Source organism: Hypanus sabinus, chromosome 4 (assembly GCF_030144855.1).
Source record: "Hypanus sabinus isolate sHypSab1 chromosome 4, sHypSab1.hap1, whole genome shotgun sequence".
NCBI lineage: Eukaryota > Metazoa > Chordata > Chondrichthyes > Myliobatiformes > Dasyatidae > Hypanus > Hypanus sabinus.
The window spans coordinates 112,594,768-112,612,001 of record NC_082709.1 but is presented as its reverse complement, the minus strand read 5'-3'; the positions used below and the strand labels follow the sequence as shown (position 1 = coordinate 112,612,001).

Genomic DNA, 17,234 nt, shown 5'->3' with positions numbered 1-17,234 from the left:
ATAATCATTTGGATCCCGAACTAGCTTGCCCACAGAAGGCAAAGAGTGGTTGTAGACAGGTCATATTCTGCATGTAGTGGTGTGCCTCAGGGATCTGTTCTGGGACCCCTACTCTTCATGATTTTTATAAATGACCTGGATGAGGAAGTGGAAGGATGAGTTAGTAAATTTGCTGATGACACAAAGGTTGGAGGTGTTGTGGATAGTGTGGAGGGCTGTCAGAGGTTACAGTGGGACATTGATAGGATGCAAAATTGGGTCGAGAAGTGGCAGATGGAGTTCAACCCAGATAAGTGTGAGGTGGTTCGTTCTGGTAGGTCAAATATGATAGCGGAACATAGTATTAATGGTAAGACTCTTGGCAGTGTGGAGGATCAGAGGGATCTTGGGGTCTGAGTCCATAGATCACTCAAAGTTGCTGCGCAGGTTGACTCTGTGGTTAAGAAAGCTATATAGGACCCTGGTCAGACCCCACTTGGAGTACTGTGCTCATTTCTGGATGCCTCACTATAGGAAGGATGTGGAAGCCATAGAAAGGGTGCAGAGGAGATTTACAAGGATGTTGCCTGGATTGGGGTACATGCCTTATGAGAATAGGTTGAGTGAACTTGACCTTTTCTCCTTGGAACGACGGAGGATGAGAGGTGACCTGATAGAGGTGTTTAAGATGATGAGAGGGATTGATCACGTGGATAGTCAGAGGCTTTTTCTCAGGGCAGAAACAGCTATCACAAGAGGGCACAGTTTTAAGGTGCTTGGAAGTAGGTACAGAGGGGTTGTCAGAGGCAAGTTGTTTTTTTAAAAAAAAACGCGGAGAGTGTTGAGTGTATGGAATGAGCTGCCGGTGATAGTGGTGGAGGTGGATACGATAGGGTCTTTTAAGAGATTCCTGGATAGGTACATGGAGTTTAGAAAAATAGAGAGCTGTGAGTAATCCTAGGTAATTTCTAAAGAAAGTACATAATCAACTCAGCATTGTGGGCTGAAGGGGCTGTATTGTGCTGTAGGTTTTCTATGTTTCTGTATTATGTATTCTTTTATTATGGGTGGAATTTAAAGAGTCAAGGGATGACACTGCATGCCACTGCCAACAAAACTTTGGCATGTGCTGTCTCATGCATGCTTGCCATATGTTCACACCGCTGACTAGATGTTCTGCTACTGTGAATTCTCTACACACCTTCAAAATTACTGTGTCTTCTGTGCACCAAATACAATGGAAAGCTGTATTGCAAAAAGATAATTTACTGTCTAAATTAGTGGAGCTATTTTTACAAATGTGTTATGCATGACTGTAATCATAATAGCAAATGAAGGATCATAAAAAATACTTAACAACAGGAATACTCACCACGCTGAACGGACTGACCAATAAACCAAGAATGATAGTCTTCATCAAAAGCCTTCACTTCATAAACCTGCTTGCAATCACTGCTGAAAAGGTATAAGGCAGGACTTCCTGAAAAAGACAGAAAAATTAAATACACTCAAAGCTCTGTTCAGTGTTTGTAACAGTGATAGAAATCAGAAGACTCAATCAAATGTGTAACATTCAATTCACCATACAAATCAGCAGCAAAACAGACTATTAACAGAAAATGCTGGAAGCACACAAAAGCACAAATAGACAAAAACAGAGGTAGAAACAGTACTTAGGTTTCAAGTCAGTGAACAAGTTTAAGAAAATGATCCAAAGAACTAGAAGGAGATGAGAAGTTGTAAGAGAAGTGAAGAATCATGATTTGTCATGTATTGAGTGTCAGGAGCAAAAAAAAAATCAACAATTATGTATGGGGGGGATAAGTGGAAATGCACCATTGACTGTAAAGTATGACAAAGTGAGGACAAAATGGGCAACTTTACAGCTGAAGTGTGGGGGCAAGGATTGCAGTTCGGATTGCATTGTCAGAAAGTATATAGGATGGGAGGAGAGACCTTAGCACTTACCCCAGCAGAACACCACTGTCTACTATACAGCAGTCCAACCACTTAAACACAACTTACTAGCTTCTGTCCTTAAGCTAACTGCTTATCCAGGGATTCTACAGTATCAAATGAGAGCATCAAATAACTAGTGTAGTAGATAAGGCTTGGGATAATTCAAGTGAAGTGAACTTAAACAATAATCACAGTATGTTAGAAATGTATATAAGCATAAGAATTGACCTCCAACTAGAGCCAGGGAAAATAAGTAGGGTGTAATCTGTTTAGCCTTTATAGAGGGATAGTTATAAACAGACCAAGGCTTTGAATTCAAAATTCTACAATACTTAACTTATAGTTTAAAGTAAATTTATTATCACCATACAATACCGAGATTCATTTTCTTACGGAGAGACACAACAGAATCAATGAAAACATATAAAGGCAGAAACAACCAATATGCAAAAGGCAAACTGTGCAATTACAGAAAATAAATAAATGCATACATGATATTGAGACACGAGTGGTATAGTCCAATAGATACAAGACATAGGGAAGGTGGAGGAGTGGAGAGGTAGCCCTAATTTAGGATAAAAGCAGGAGGGAGAAAGAAACTTAGCATTGGGTGGAGTTAAAATAAAATAACAAGGCAGAAAACATTGACATTGTCTTTCAACCTCCAATGTAATATAATGATCAAAGGCACATGTACTATAGTAATACAATAATTATGAGGGAGCCTCTGACCACATAAGTCAAATCAGCAGCAATCGTGCGAAGGGAGACAAACTTACCTTTTGTACACAGGATGGCTTTCTAAATCAGCACAGTTGCTCCTCCCTATCTGCGAGGGATTGGTTCCGGGACCCCTCGCGGATACCAAAATTCACAGATGCTCAAGTCCCTCATTCAACCTGTCTTAATGTAGTGGAACAACACACACAAAATGCTGATGGAACACAGCAGGCCAGGCAGCATCTATAAGGAGAAGCACTATCGACGTTTCGCGCCGAGACCCTTCGTCAGGACCGAAATATCGACAGTGCTTCTCCTTATAGATGCTGCCTGGCCAGCTGTGTTCCACCAGCATTTTGAGTGTGTTGTTTGAATTTCCAGCATCTGCAGATTTCCTCGTGTTTGCTCAATGTAGTGGACCTTAGGACCAAGTGGAACCCCAGACCTTATTTAACGTGTCTCAGTGAGGTGGATATTAGGAGCCGCCGGCAGAGATCTGAATCCAGTGTTTCTGTTCACAAAAATAATCACGGTAACGAATGAAAATAAAGTAGAAATAATAAAGTGATCCGAAAGAGGTGAAATGCCATCGGTCATTGGAAAAGCGTTAGGCTATGTCGGTCAACTATCGGAACAATTTTAAAGGATAAAGTGAGAAAGGCTGTGCCCCAATGAAAGCTACAATTAATACTAAGCAACGCAGTGGTTTAATTATTGGGTTTTGGGTTTTTGATCCTCCACATCAACCCAGCACGGTGGAGAGCGCCCTCGATAGCCATCTGTCACTGGGTCAAACTCAGGAACTTCCTGAGCCCGGCACTGAAACATACATTCTTAAGTGTTTTATATGCATAGAAAGGTAAAATATATACCATATACGACTGCAAACGTTTGACAAACTGACGCTAAGTAATACCGGATGTACCTTTTCCAACTTACTTAGTAAGAGAACTTCTGATTTTTTTCGATCCCGATCCACGATAACCCACGCAATCCTCCCGTATACTTTAAATCATCTCTAGATTACTTATAATACCTAATACAATGTAAATGCTATGTAAAATGGTTGTTATACTGCATTGTTTAGGGAATAACGACAAGAAAAAAAGTCTGTACATGCTCGAACAAGTGCTGGAAGAGAACTTCCAGGTTTTCGCGATTTGCAGATGCGGAATTTGCGGATAAGGAAGGCCGACTGTACTGAGAACTGAATGAGAGAACCGGCTATCTTAAAACTGGTATAATGCAATGAGTCAATGTTAACGAATAATGCTACACTCAAGGGGATTTTAGGGGAGAGTGGTCATAATAAAACATCAGTTTTTATTAAAAAGCAAATTGATTTCATTCAATCCAAATCAAGGTTTTAAATTAAATTAAAACGTGATGAAAAACATGCAATGGTTCATGCTTAAAGAATGAATCGTTTAGAATATGTACATTTATTTAAAACAGAAAAATCCAACAAGACACACAAAATGCTGGAGGAACTCAGCAGGCCGAGGCAGCATCTATAGAAAAGTGTACGGTCGATATCTCGGGCAGAGACCCTTCAGCAGGACTGGAGAAGAATAGCAGATTTAAATGGTGGGGGTGGGGGGGGGGGGAGAAAAACAAGGCGATAGGTGAAACTGGGAGGGGGAGGGGTGATATAAAGAGCTTGTTAGTTGATTGGTGAAAGAGATACAGTGCTGGAGATGGGGAAATCTAATAGGACAGGACAGGTGGCCATGAAAGAAAGTGGGGGGGAGGAGCACCAGAGAGGCGATGACGGGGCAAGGAGATAAGGTGAGAGAGGATAAAGGGGATGGGAAATGGTGAAGAAGGGGCGGTGGTATTACCAGAAGTTCAAGAAATAGATGTTCTTGCCATCAGGTTGGAGGCTACCCAGACGGCAGACAAACTGTTGCTCCTCCAACCTGAGCGTGGCCTCATCACAACAGCAGAGGCTGCCATGGATAAACATATTCGAATAGGAGTGGGAAGTGGAATTAAAGTGTGTGGTCACTGGGAGATCCCACTTCTTCTGACAGACAGGTGCTTAGCGAAATGGTCTCAAAACCTACATCGAATCTCACCGATATACAGACAGACATACTTTATTGATCCCGAGGGAAATTGGGTTTTGTTACAGCCGCATCAACCAAGAATAGTGAAGAAATATAGCAATATAAAGCCATAAATAATTAAATAATAAGTTAATCATGCCAAGTGGAAATAAGTCCAGGACCAGCCTATTGGCTCAGGGTGTCTGACACTCCGAGGGAGGAGTTGTACAGTTTGATGGCCACAGGCAGGAATGACTTCCTATGACACTCAGTGTTACATCTCGGTGGAATGAATCTCTGGCTGAATGTACTCCTGTGCCTAACCAGTACATTATGGAGTGGATGGGAGACATTGTCCAAGATGGCATGCAACTTGGACAGCATCCTCTTTTCAGACACCACCGTCAGAGAGTCCAGTTCCACCCCCACAACATCACTGGCCTTACGAATGAGTTTGTTGATTCTGTTGGTGTCTGCTACCCTCAGCCTGCTGCCCCAGCACACAACAGCAAACATGATAGCACTGGCCACCACAGACTCGTAGAACATCCTCAGCATCATCCAGCAGATGTTAAAGGACCTCAGTCTCCTAAGGAAATAGAGACGGCTCTGACCCTTCTTGTAGACAGCCTCAGTGTTCTTTGACCAGTCCAGTTTATTGGCAATTCGTATCCCCAGGTATTTGTAATCCTCCACCATGTCCACACTGACCCCTTGGATGGAAACAGGGGTCACCGGTGCCTTAGCCCTCCTCAGGTCCACCACCAGCTCCTTAGTCTTTTTCACATTAAGTTGCCTCTCCCTTCCCCCATCCCACCTTCACTGTCTCCTCTTCTAGCTGCCTATCATCTCTCATGACTCTGCCTTCTACTACTACCCATAGTGCTTTCCCCTTAGATTCCTTCTTCACCTCTCCTGCCTATCCCCTCCCGCACCCCTTGATCTTTCCTCTGACTGGTTTTCCACCCTCCCCCCACCTTCTTTATAGAGCCCCTGCCCCATCCTTTAGTCCTGACAAAAGGTCTCGACCCGAAACATTGACTGCTTCTTTCAACAGATGGTACCCGACCTGCTGAGTTCAGCCAGCTGTTTTGTACATCTTGATTTGACCACTGCATTTGCAATGTACTTTGTGTAAGCTGCAGATGATTCTGCTCGCACCATGTGACAAAGTTTCCCACTGTAGCCCTATACTCAGCCTCATCTCCTTTGCTGATGCATCCAACTATGACAGAGTCATCAGGAAACTTCTGAAAATGGCAAGACTCTGGGCAGTAGTTGAAGTCCGAGGTGTAAATGCTGAAGAGAAAGGGAGACAGGACAGTCCCCTGTGGAGCCCCAGTGCTGCTGACCACTCTGTCTGACACACAGTGTTGCAAGCACACATACTGTGGTCTGCCAGTCAGGTAATCAATAATCCATGACACCAGGGAAGCATCCACCTGTATCACTGTCAGTTTCTCACCCAGCAGAGCAGGGCGGATGGTGTTGAACGCACTGGAGAAGTCAAAAAACATGACCCTCACAGTGCTTGCTGGCTTGTCCAGGTGGGCACAGACATGGTTCAGCAGGTAGACAATGGCATCCTCAACTCCTAGTCGGGGCTGATAGGCGAACTGGAGGGGGTCTAAGTGTGGCCTAATCATAGGCCGGAGCTGCTCTAGAACAAGTCTCTCCAGAGTCTTCATGATGTGGGAGGTCAATGCCACCGGTCTGTAGTCATTGGAGCCACTGGGGCGCGACGTCTTCGGTACAGGGATGAGGCAGGAGACACCTTCCATGGCACAGGAACCCTCTGGAGACTCAGGCTCAGGTTGAAGACATGGTGAAGTACTCCACATAGCTGGGGGGCACAGGCTTTGAGCACCCTGGGGCTGACACCATCCGGGCCTGCAGCCTTGCTTGGGTGGAGACATTTCAGCTGTCCTCTCACCTGTTGAACAGTGAAGCTCACCGTGGTGGTTCCAGGTGGGGGAGGGGTGTAGTCATGAGAACAGGGTGGGTGGCTGTGAGGAGGGGTAGGAGGGAAGAGTGGAGTGTGTGTTGGTTGGGGGCCGACAACAGGTGAATCATGTGGGGGATGGGCAGGGGCCACAGCGTCAAATCTGTTGAAGAACAGGTTAAGTTCGTTGCCTTCAGCTCCTCTGTTGCTGGTTTACTGGAACCCAGTGATGGTCCTCATCCCACTCCAGACCTCTCTCACGTTGTTCTGCTGGAGTTTCCACTTAAGCTTCCTCCTATACCTGTCTTTAGTCTCCCTAATCTTGGCTTTCAGGTCCCTCTGTATTGTCCTCAGCTCCTCCCTATTTCCATCTCTAAACACCCTTTTTTTAGCGTTCAGGATGTCCTTAATGTCCTTTGTTACCCATGGCTTGTTATTTGAATAACAAAGGACAGTTCTTGCCGGAACATTGCAGTCCACACAGAAGTTGATGCAACCAGTGATGCACTCTGAGCCCATCAATGTCCTCTCCATGTGGCTGACAGAGTGCCTGCCAGTCTGTCGCCTCAGAACAACCCTGGAGTGCCTCATAAGCCTCCCCCAACCATTTCCTCACTGACCTCAAGGTTGCAGGTCACACCAGGAGCATTGGACAGACAAGTAGCTTAAGCATAGCTAGCAAAAGCAGTTAAAGACAAGTTTCAGCCACTTACTTGTATTCTCCCCAGCATTCTACATTTGAATGTCATAACTGGACCTACTATTAAAATTCATTTTTATTTCAACATAACAAAAAGAGTCATTTGTTTAGCTACAGTGGCCAAACAGGAAAAGATTTCATAGATCTGTTGAATTTGGCATTAGCTTAAGTAAACCCCACAGGATTTCATTGAAACCTAGTGTCAAATGTAACAGACTAATGCCAAAAGAAACTGGCATCAGTTAATAACGCATCAGGGGTGACTGTTAAGTTCGTTGCCCAGGGTAAAAGATGAGTTATTAACTTCGAACTTTCTGCATAATCATTCAGAGTGTTGACCTGCGTGTAACGGAAACTGTATGACCTTCTACCTTGGGCCACAAACTTATCAATCACCCAGCTGTGGACACTTTCTGGAGGTCCAAGATCCGTATGCTCCATGACCGCTGGACTAAGTGTGTAAATGTAGGAGGGGACTATGTTGAAAAATAAATGTGTTAGGTTTTCTAAAATTGACTCCTTCTACCTTAGGCCACAAACTTATCAATTGCCCCGCATATGCCACATTCCTAGAATTGCTATAACATCATACACAAGGATATGCTGTTGGGGTTCACTGAAAAGAGGTGGGAAAAAATCTGGTGTAGAACACAAGCCATGGCATAGACTAGTTGGGGACATAGTGGGCTGCTCATGTGCTGTTCATTCAATCATTTCTATACAATAAAGACTTACTTTGATCAGTGCTCACCTGCAAATCAACTGAACTTATTGTCTATGCTCCTTAATACCCAAACTTAGCAATAAATCCAGAATTTGGTCCACTATCCGAAGAATGCATTCACTCCACATAGGCCAAGTATTTTTCAAACATAGTTATTGAAGCTATGTAAGCTACTATTAAAACTATGATACACTGGCTAAACTGTCAGTGCTGCAATTCACTGTTTTGGGACATTTCTTTAACCATTGAATTTTTTTTCCTTCATCTGCAGTCACCTTCCACACATCGGTTACACTCTGATACTTACCTGTTTTAGGATTGCGAAGCTTAGTAAAAACAGGACCGGAGTCCCTTTTCTTTGGTGCATCAATAGCAGACTCTGAAACAGGAAATGAAAACCAAATATATAAAAAAAATGCAGATGCTGGAAACCTAAATAAAAAAATAAAATGCTGGAGACACTCAATAGGTCAGGCAGTATTGTGGAAAGAGAAACAGAGTTAACATGTCACGTTAAAGATCCTTCATTACACTTTTCAGTCTGAAATGTTAATCCTGTTTCCCTTGCCTGCCCTGCTGAATGTTCTTAGCATTTTACTTGAAATTATTCTAAAATTTGAAAGCCAGAGGAGTAAGAGCAAACATAAATGACCAGGCTGCATCAAGAAGCACAATTTAACCATTTAATATAGAACATGTACTTTGTTGTTGCACCCAGCGACAGCCAACATATAACCCATGATCCGTAAACATTTTTTTAAAACTCAGAAACTCCTTTCCAATTTAAATGTGCTATCTTTGAGGTTTCAAAAAGTATAGAAACAACTGACTCTCTTTAATCCCAGGAAGACCAGACAATGCTTTGTCAGAGCTCAAGTGAAGCTGGTGACATAAGCAACTTTCTGTATACAATTTCAGTTGACTTTCTTTTGAGTTCTTTACATTTTCTTTTCTCATATTGGTATTACTGAAGTATAACCCAACTTAATTTTCACTTGAGATACTATTTTTTTTAAGAAAAGTAGATGAGCAGAGTTTAAATTCTATTTGTAACAAAGTGACTATTACAAACAAACATTTCCAGCCTTACCAGTTTAATGTAATGAAGGTTGATAAAAAGCAAACTAGCAAAAGGCAACTCTTCTCCATTCCTTTCCAGCACAGAGGACAGTGTTTCAGATCAGCTAGCAAATTTCAAACCACAAGAAACAAAAAAAACCTCAAAACTACTGATTAACATTGATTAATTTTGTGTTTGGATCATTTTGTATTTATAGCTTGTGAACCTGCTCCCCATTACTTCAACTACCCACTCACTTTCTTCAAGATCTAAGCATTCCGGAACCAACAGTTCCATTTCTTACAGCACATTTCAAGAAATTTCTCATGAGCTTCATAAATTCAAATTTGCTTCCAATGACAAAAGATGTAGCCAAAGGAAACTCTACTTACTGAGGAAAATAAAACCTAGCTGTGAACATTGGTTTAGTAACAAAACAGTACATCAGTTCACTAGGGTTGACACCAAGAGACGTCAACCAGCTGGACACAGATGTGATTGATCTAAATGTTATTTTCAGAAATTGAAGCCATTTCACAAGCCAAAGAAGCATTTCAGATTACTGATGCTCCTAAAACAAAATCATCTTCATCCCTTAAGCCTTCATCTTTTCAAAGCAACTGAAGACAGCTAATTCAAGAATTTACTGATTATCAGACCTGTGATACAGTGAATGCAAAAAGATGTTTCATAACAAATCACCAAAAAATCTCAAATCTTTAATATCTCTCACTGCCTTCTCTTCTGCTGAAGAATTTTTCCACACTAATACTGCAAGAGTACTTCCTAAAAAAAGGAAAATGAAATCAAGCTCCCATTTTGTGAAATCAGTTTGGCTCCTGCAAGGTGAACATAAAAACCAGAGATGTACAACACGGAAACAGAACCTCTCAGTCCACCTCACCCATGTTGACCGTGACACTTGAAATTAACAGATTCAACTTGAAATTAATTATGTGCTACACAAGACGCCTAAATTTCTGTGGTGTTGTTAAGTGCATAAGAGGTAAATGATAAAGTGACAACTCTACTTGCTGCACTGCAGTACACCAGCAATAATGTGAATACTGGAACTCCTCCAGCATATTTCCCCAACAAGGAAAACACTGCAGAGCTTTGGGGAGGTGTTGAATTTCAGTGCAATGCTAATTTATCAAAAACCATGGATTCCCAAATCTGCCTACTAGTTTCAAGGCCAAGTATTGGTTCAATAGAAAAATATGCCCATAATGTTGTGTACCAAGAATATGTCAATCAAGTTTATTGTCATTTATGGTTATACATGTATATGACATATATAACCATGTAATGTATATAGAGAGGAGACATTTCCATATTAAGTAACCTTTCGAGCCAAGTCTCAATGAAAATCACTCCTAGCATAAACTCTATGCCTCATTATCTTGGTTTTAGCCTTCTGTCCTTTTGGGATAGAAGCAGCCCCATTTCTTGTTATGTAATGTTGCAGCTTCACGAAAGTTTAATTAGGCCATGGCCTTTATTTCTGGCTGCCCCTTTATAAGAAGGATACAATCAAAGGTTTTAGAGAGGCTGTCTCCATTACAGCATGTCCTGACGAAGGGTTTCGACCCGAAACGTTGACTGCTTCTTTCAACGGATGCTGCCCGGCCTGCTGAGTTCATCCAGTTTTTTTGTACATCTTGATTTGACCACAACATCTGCCGTGCACTTTGTGTTTAGAGCATGCACTATAAGGAGAGGTTGGATAAACTTGGGCTGTTTCCTCTGGAGCAGCAGAGGCTGAGGGGAGACCTGATATTAGTTTATAAGAATAAGAGGCAGAGGTAGACCGCTGGCATATTTTTTCCAAGGCTAATTTGTCTAATACTAGAGGGCATATATTTAAGGTGAATTAGGGGAATAAGTTCAAAGGAGATGTGTGGGGCCAAGTTCCCCAGTACAGATGCCTGGAGCGTGCCGGAGTAGTGGAGACAAGTATAATAGAGGCATGTAGGAGGCTCCTATATAAGCACGTGAATATGCACAGAGTGAACATTGGGGAGGTAGAATTAATTAATTTAATTAGTTCAGCACAACACTATTGTACTGCTTTACATTCTATTTGGATTCCCTGATTGGGTCATCGAGCATAAAAATTGGAAATTCATGTTGCAAAACATGTTCAAGAAACATGTTCACAACCCTAATCACCAGAGATTAGCAACACTATCACCAATTTGATCATTCTGCACTAAAACGGGTATTTCTATCATTCTAAGTGTTCTTTCTTGTAAAAATTGTTTTCCTTGTGAGTGCTGCTTTTGTGATGCTACATACCTGTGATGCTTCAAATAAAATTTTCCACTGCACCTGTGCATACACATACTTGTGAATATTACAATAAACTCAGCTTTGACTTTTAGTTAGGCCACATTTGAAGTTCTGCGCATAGCTCTGATTGCCGCACTACAGAAAAGTCGCAAGACTTTCAAAGGGTGCACAAGAGGTTCCCTTGGATTGGAATGTATTAGCTAAGGTTAGACAAGCTTAGATATCGAAGACTGAGGGGTGACCTCATAGAAATATGCAAATTTATGAGATGAGTCATTAAGATTTACACAATCAGTTACTCCTCCCAACTCCCACGAGTAGAAATCCAACCTCTCCCCCCCCCTCCCCCAACTGCCAGCAGGGTGGAAATGTCAAATAATGGAGGGCATAATAATATTAGAGGGGATGTTTAATGAAGTACAAGTTAACTATTTTTTAAATTACTAAATTGTAACTACTGGAGAGATACAATAGCAGTGTTTTAGAAGGCTCTTAGACAGACATATGAACTGGAAAGGAAAAAGACGGATACAAAGTACAGCACATACCACCAGACCAGACTCGAGGACTATCCCTATTATTAGACTCCTGGACAGATCTCTCAAATGCTAAAAGATGAACTCTTGATTTCCCAAATCTCTCATTAGGGGTCTTGCACTCCATTTGTCCACCTGCATTGCACTTTCTCGGTAACTGGAACACATTTTGTATTGTATTTTTGTTTTGCTACTCCATGTAGTTTTGGATATTGGGCGGCAGAGATACCTAGGTGTGTACCTAAAGGGGGTGTAAGTAGCTCCTTCCCTCTGCTAGCCCCATAGGTCACCCTTGGACAAGGTGTAGCACCTGCTTTGTCCCCCTCCCCTCAAGCAGGATCATGCGAAGCCACAGTAACAGGTGGTGTACGGTCGTATGAACGGCCGGTGCATATCACAAGTCCTGGTTACGCTACCACTTTCGCTAGGAAGACAATCTCTGATGAGTATTAAAACACAAGAATACAACTGCAGGTGCTGTGGATCAAAGAATATGTACACAACGCTAGAAGAACTCAGCAGGTCAGGCAGCATCCATGAGAAAAGAGTAGCCAACGTTTCGGGTCGAGACCCTTCATCAGGAGTGAAGTAACATGGGATGGTCGAGGGGGGGGAGAGATGAAGTAGAGAGCTGGGAAGTGATAGGCTGAAGGGAAATGGGTTAGGGATGCACTTCGCATTTCTACCTCCTACCTAAGATTCACAAACCTGCCTGTCCAGGCAGACCCGTTGTCTCTGCTTGCTCCTGCCCCACTGAACTCATTTCTGCCTATCTCAACTCTGTTTTATCTCCCCTTGTTCAATCCCTTCCCACCTTTGTCCGTGATACTTCCCATGCTTTACATCTCTTCAAAGATTTCAAGTTCTCTGGCCCCCACTGCCTTATTTTCACCATGGACATCCAGTCCCTATATACCTCTATCCCCCACCAGGAAGGTCTCCAAGCGATCCTTGAAGTGGCTCCTCCCACTTCCTCCAAACTAAAGGTGTAGCCATGGGCACCCACATTGGTCCTAGCTACGCCTGCCTTTTTGTCGGCCATGTGGAGCAATCTATGTTCCAAGGAGGTATCTGTCCTCCTCTTTTAAGTTATATCGACGACTGAATCAGCGCTGCTTCCTGCACACAAGCTGAGCTCGTCAACTTCATTAACTTCGCCTCCAACTTTCACCCCACCCTCAAATTCACCTGGTTTATTTTCGACACCTCCCTCCTCTTTCTAGATCTTTGTATTTCTATCTCTGGAGACAGCCTATCCACCGATGTCTACTACAAACCTACAGACTCTCACAGCTACCTAGACTATTCCTCCTCCCACCCTGTCTCCTACAAAAATGCTATCCCTTTCTCTCAATTCCTCAGCCTCCGCCACATTTGCTCTCAAGATCAGGCCTTTCATTCTAAGACAAAGGAGATGTCTTCCCTTCGTCCACTATCAACTCTATCCTCCATCACGTCTCCCGTATTTCATGCACCTCTGCCCTCACCCCATCCCCCCCGCCTGCCCACCAGGGATAGTCCCCCTGGTCCTCACCTATCACCCTACCAGCTTACAGATCCAACGTATAATCCTCCGTAATTTCCGCCACCTTCTACGGGATCCCATCTCCAGACACATCTTCCCCTCCCCCCACTCTCAGCTTTCCGCAGGGATCGCTCCCTGTGCAACTCCCTTGTCCATTCATCCCCCCCCATCCCTCCCCACTGACCTCCCTCCAGACACTCATCCCTGCAAACTGAAGAAGTGCTACACCTGCCCCCACACTTCTTCCCTTATCACCATCCTAGGCCCCAGACAGTCCTTTCAGGTGAGGCACCACTTCATCTGCAAGTCAACTGGGGTGATATATTGTATCCGGTGCTCCCGATGTGACCATTTATACATTGGGGAGACCTGCTGAAGACTGGGGGGGGGCCGTTTCGCCGAACACCGGCGCTCAGTACTCCATCAGTGGCGGGATCTCCCTGTGACCACACAATTCAATTCCACAGACCACTCCTATGGCCATGGCCTCCTCTACTGTCAAGATGAGGCCACACGCAGGTTGATGGTGCAATACCTTATCTCCCGCCTAGGTAGCCTCCTACCTGCCGGCATGAACATTCAACTCACAGACCTCCATTGATAACCCTGCCCCCCCTTACCCCATCCCTATCTATAATTTTAGTCTGGTTCTCTTTCTCTCTCTTCCCCCCCCCCCTCACTATCATCTCCCCACTACCCTACCTTTCTTTCTTTTATTTCCCATAATTCTCCACCTTCCCCCAGCCCATCACTTCGCAGCTCTCTACTCCATCCCTCCCCCCACTTCTTATCCCCCTTGGACCATCCCATGTTACTTCACTCCTGATAAAGGGTTTCGGCCCGAAACGTCGTCACTGCCTCCTCCCATATGCTGTCCGGCCTGCTGAGTTCTGCCAGCATTTTGTGTTTTTATTAGCGAAACAAGTCCAGTCATTTCCTGGGACTGGGAAGCAGGTGCTCGGGGCCACGGTGAGGGATGGGGGCTGTAGGGGGCTTACAGAGGACAACCTCTAGTCCCCGCCGATACCACCCACATGTCCCGCTCTGAGCGGAGCAGACCCTCCCGACGTTAGCGCGCATGCTCCGTGACGGCCGCGCACGCGCCCTGGTGTCCCGATCGGTTTGGACCGCGGGCTCCGGCGCCTCAGCCAGCGGGACGGGTCCTGCCCGTGAGCCGGGAGGCCGTTCCCCGTTCGCCGGCGCCGTTCGCTCCTTACCTGGGGCAAGCACCACCCACTGGTCGGAGGCGGTCGGTGCACGGCTCTTTTTGCCGGGCATCTTGCTGCGCGCCTACTCCGAGCTGCCCGACCGCCGCTGACTCCGCCTCGCTCGGCTCACCGCACTGGCGGGGAGAGCGAAGTCACAGCCACCTGAGGCGGGAGAAAGTCCTCCACACAGAGGCGCGAGCAGGCAGCCAAATAAACTCCTAGAGTACGAATAAAACTGAGTCAGAGAACAGTGGACCTCTTGTGTTTCTCCAGTATAATAAAAAGGCCTACCTCCGCCCACCCCGACCCTGTCCATTTGGTGCAGTCCTCCTCAAAGGGCGCGGAAGGCGCCGCCTCAGCGACTAGCAAAGTAAGAAGAACGACAATTCAGGAAGCAGCAATACAAGTAATGGGGTTGTGTGTGAAAGTTGAAAGGCGAACATACCTGTTCCTGCTGAAAACTTCTAACAAGAAACAAAGACCTTAAGAATCTGACCCGCGCTCTGCCGTTCGACAGGTTTTAAAACTCCTGATGAAGGGTTTCGGCCCGAAACGTCGTCACTGCCTCATCCCATAGATGCTGTCTGGCCTGCTGAGTTTGTCGTGGTTACTTGGAATGACCAGGAGACGCAGACAATTCTTCGAGAAGCTTAAACCTTTATTGGCAATCAATGAACTTGTCACCGAAAGCCCACCGAGCTCCGGTGTACAGCATCCTTTATAGTAATTTATTATCTCAGTTACATTTCGGTTTCATCAGCACACCCAATCAGTTTATAATTGCATATCATCTATTCATTAACTAATCAATCGCTCTTGCCTAGCTCTCGGTGCGTCACCATTATTTTTCACCCATTCGCATTGGGACCTTATTCGTGGCCAAGATTATGTTTTCCAGACAACCTCCCTCACGTGGTTATATGGTTATTACATTCCTGCTCGCAGTATCCTGTCCGCCACCGTTATCTCGTACTAAACAAAGGCTGAGTGTAATACATGGGATACATCTCAGCTAATAGTGCTGCTAAACAAACAGGTGTTCTGTAAGTGCCATAATATGCAGCTAAGAGAGTACAAAGTATCTAGTGAAAACAACACATAACAAAATGTGTCTAGTAAAATAATACATACTAATATTCAGTACCTAGAAGTGATTACATAGTGAGTAAATAGCTAATGCATAGTGATTATATTTCAGGTATATATAGTGGTTATGTCTGATATATTTTTCAATAGGTTCTGCCAGCGTTTTGTGCTTTTATTTAAAACTCTCACCTCGGCTCCATTTCCCTGCACTATCCTTTAATGTCTAGAATTCCCATCGTCTCCGTTTTGACTTGGCTTAGTTACTCTACCAGATTTCTGAGGTAGACAATTCCAAAAGTTCACCGCCTTTATGTCTCATTTTGATTCCAAATGACCTACATCTTATTCTGGGGAAAATCGGAAATGCATTGCAGATTAGCATCAGGGATGGGAAAAAAAAGTTAATGCTTCAGGGCAAAGACTTAGCGTCCGAACTCACCTGCATCCTCGTCATTTAGTAATTCTCCCGCATTTCAATCCATCTGCTTCGGCGACCTCCCTTTCATACACTTACTGTCCATCAGTAGCAGCATCACCTGGTTTTACTTCGTGTAAAAACGCTTGCCTTCTTAATTGAATATTTTATTTTACTCTAAATAAATATGTAAGAAATGAAATACGTACGTGGACACGTTTGGTATGAAGAAGGGGCTAAATACAAGCTGGTTGGTACTATTGGAGTATAAAAATATTATGGAGTATAAAACTTGTATTATTTGCTGTGTAACCAAAACTATGTAGTCAGTTTGCTATGCATGTACCCAAGATGAAATCCTAGGAATGTAGAAGACAATGGTGTGTTAATATATGTTAATAAGAGGTAGCTAAGAGATGTAGTCAGCTTTGAAACTTGCTATTTGCTATGCATGTACCCAATTTAACAAGAGAATGAAATATTAAGAATGTAGAAGTCAATGTTGTGTTAATGGAAGGTAGCTAAAGAGATGTAGATTAGAACATGATTAAGTCACGAAGTAATAAGAATGTAAACTTGCTATTTGCTGGAGTATGAAATCTTAGGAATGTAAAAGACAATGGTGTGTTAATGGAAGGTAGCTAAAGAGATGTAGATTAGAACTGTACGTGTGAAACTGGACCAGGATTTTGCTATAAAAAATACCGTGTCCGAGGATCGGTGGGCTATCAGCGACGAGCTCAATGACTGTCTCAGCTTTGATTTGCAAATTAAAGTTTAACCCTTCTTGAAGAATTTTCTGCGTCTCTTTGTCATTTCTGGGGCACGAAAAACCACGACAGTACCTGTGTTGAAGTTTTCTCAGGACCATTGACTATGAGAAAAAAATTCTCTTTTGAAGTAAAAAAAATAAAAGGTGAAAGCAAGATGCAGTATGTCACAAAAGCTCAACGAAGCTTGTGAGTTTCATATAATATAGATTCAATAGAATCATAAAGCACAGAAATAGCTCCCTAGACCCATCAAATGCATGTTTCCAA

General features: G+C 43.7%; 1 protein-coding gene across 2 annotated transcripts in view; it reads right to left on the bottom strand.

Moving 5' to 3' along the window:
* The window catches only part of rnaseh2b (ribonuclease H2, subunit B), a 57,240-nt gene extending 40,257 nt beyond the window's left edge, over positions 1 to 16,983 (bottom strand). The window contains exons 1-3 of one of the 2 annotated variants that reach the window (XM_059967921.1): positions 14,703 to 16,983; positions 8,380 to 8,451; positions 1,352 to 1,459 (exon numbers count right to left, since the gene is read on the bottom strand). In XM_059967921.1, coding sequence (XP_059823904.1) covers positions 1,352 to 1,459; positions 8,380 to 8,451; positions 14,703 to 14,763 — 241 coding nt within the window. In that variant the 5' untranslated portion in view covers positions 14,764 to 16,983. The remainder of the gene's footprint in view (positions 1 to 1,351; positions 1,460 to 8,379; positions 8,452 to 14,702) is intronic. The other variant, XM_059967920.1, reaches the window with a different exon arrangement.
* Between the last annotated feature and the right edge of the window lie 251 nt (positions 16,984 to 17,234).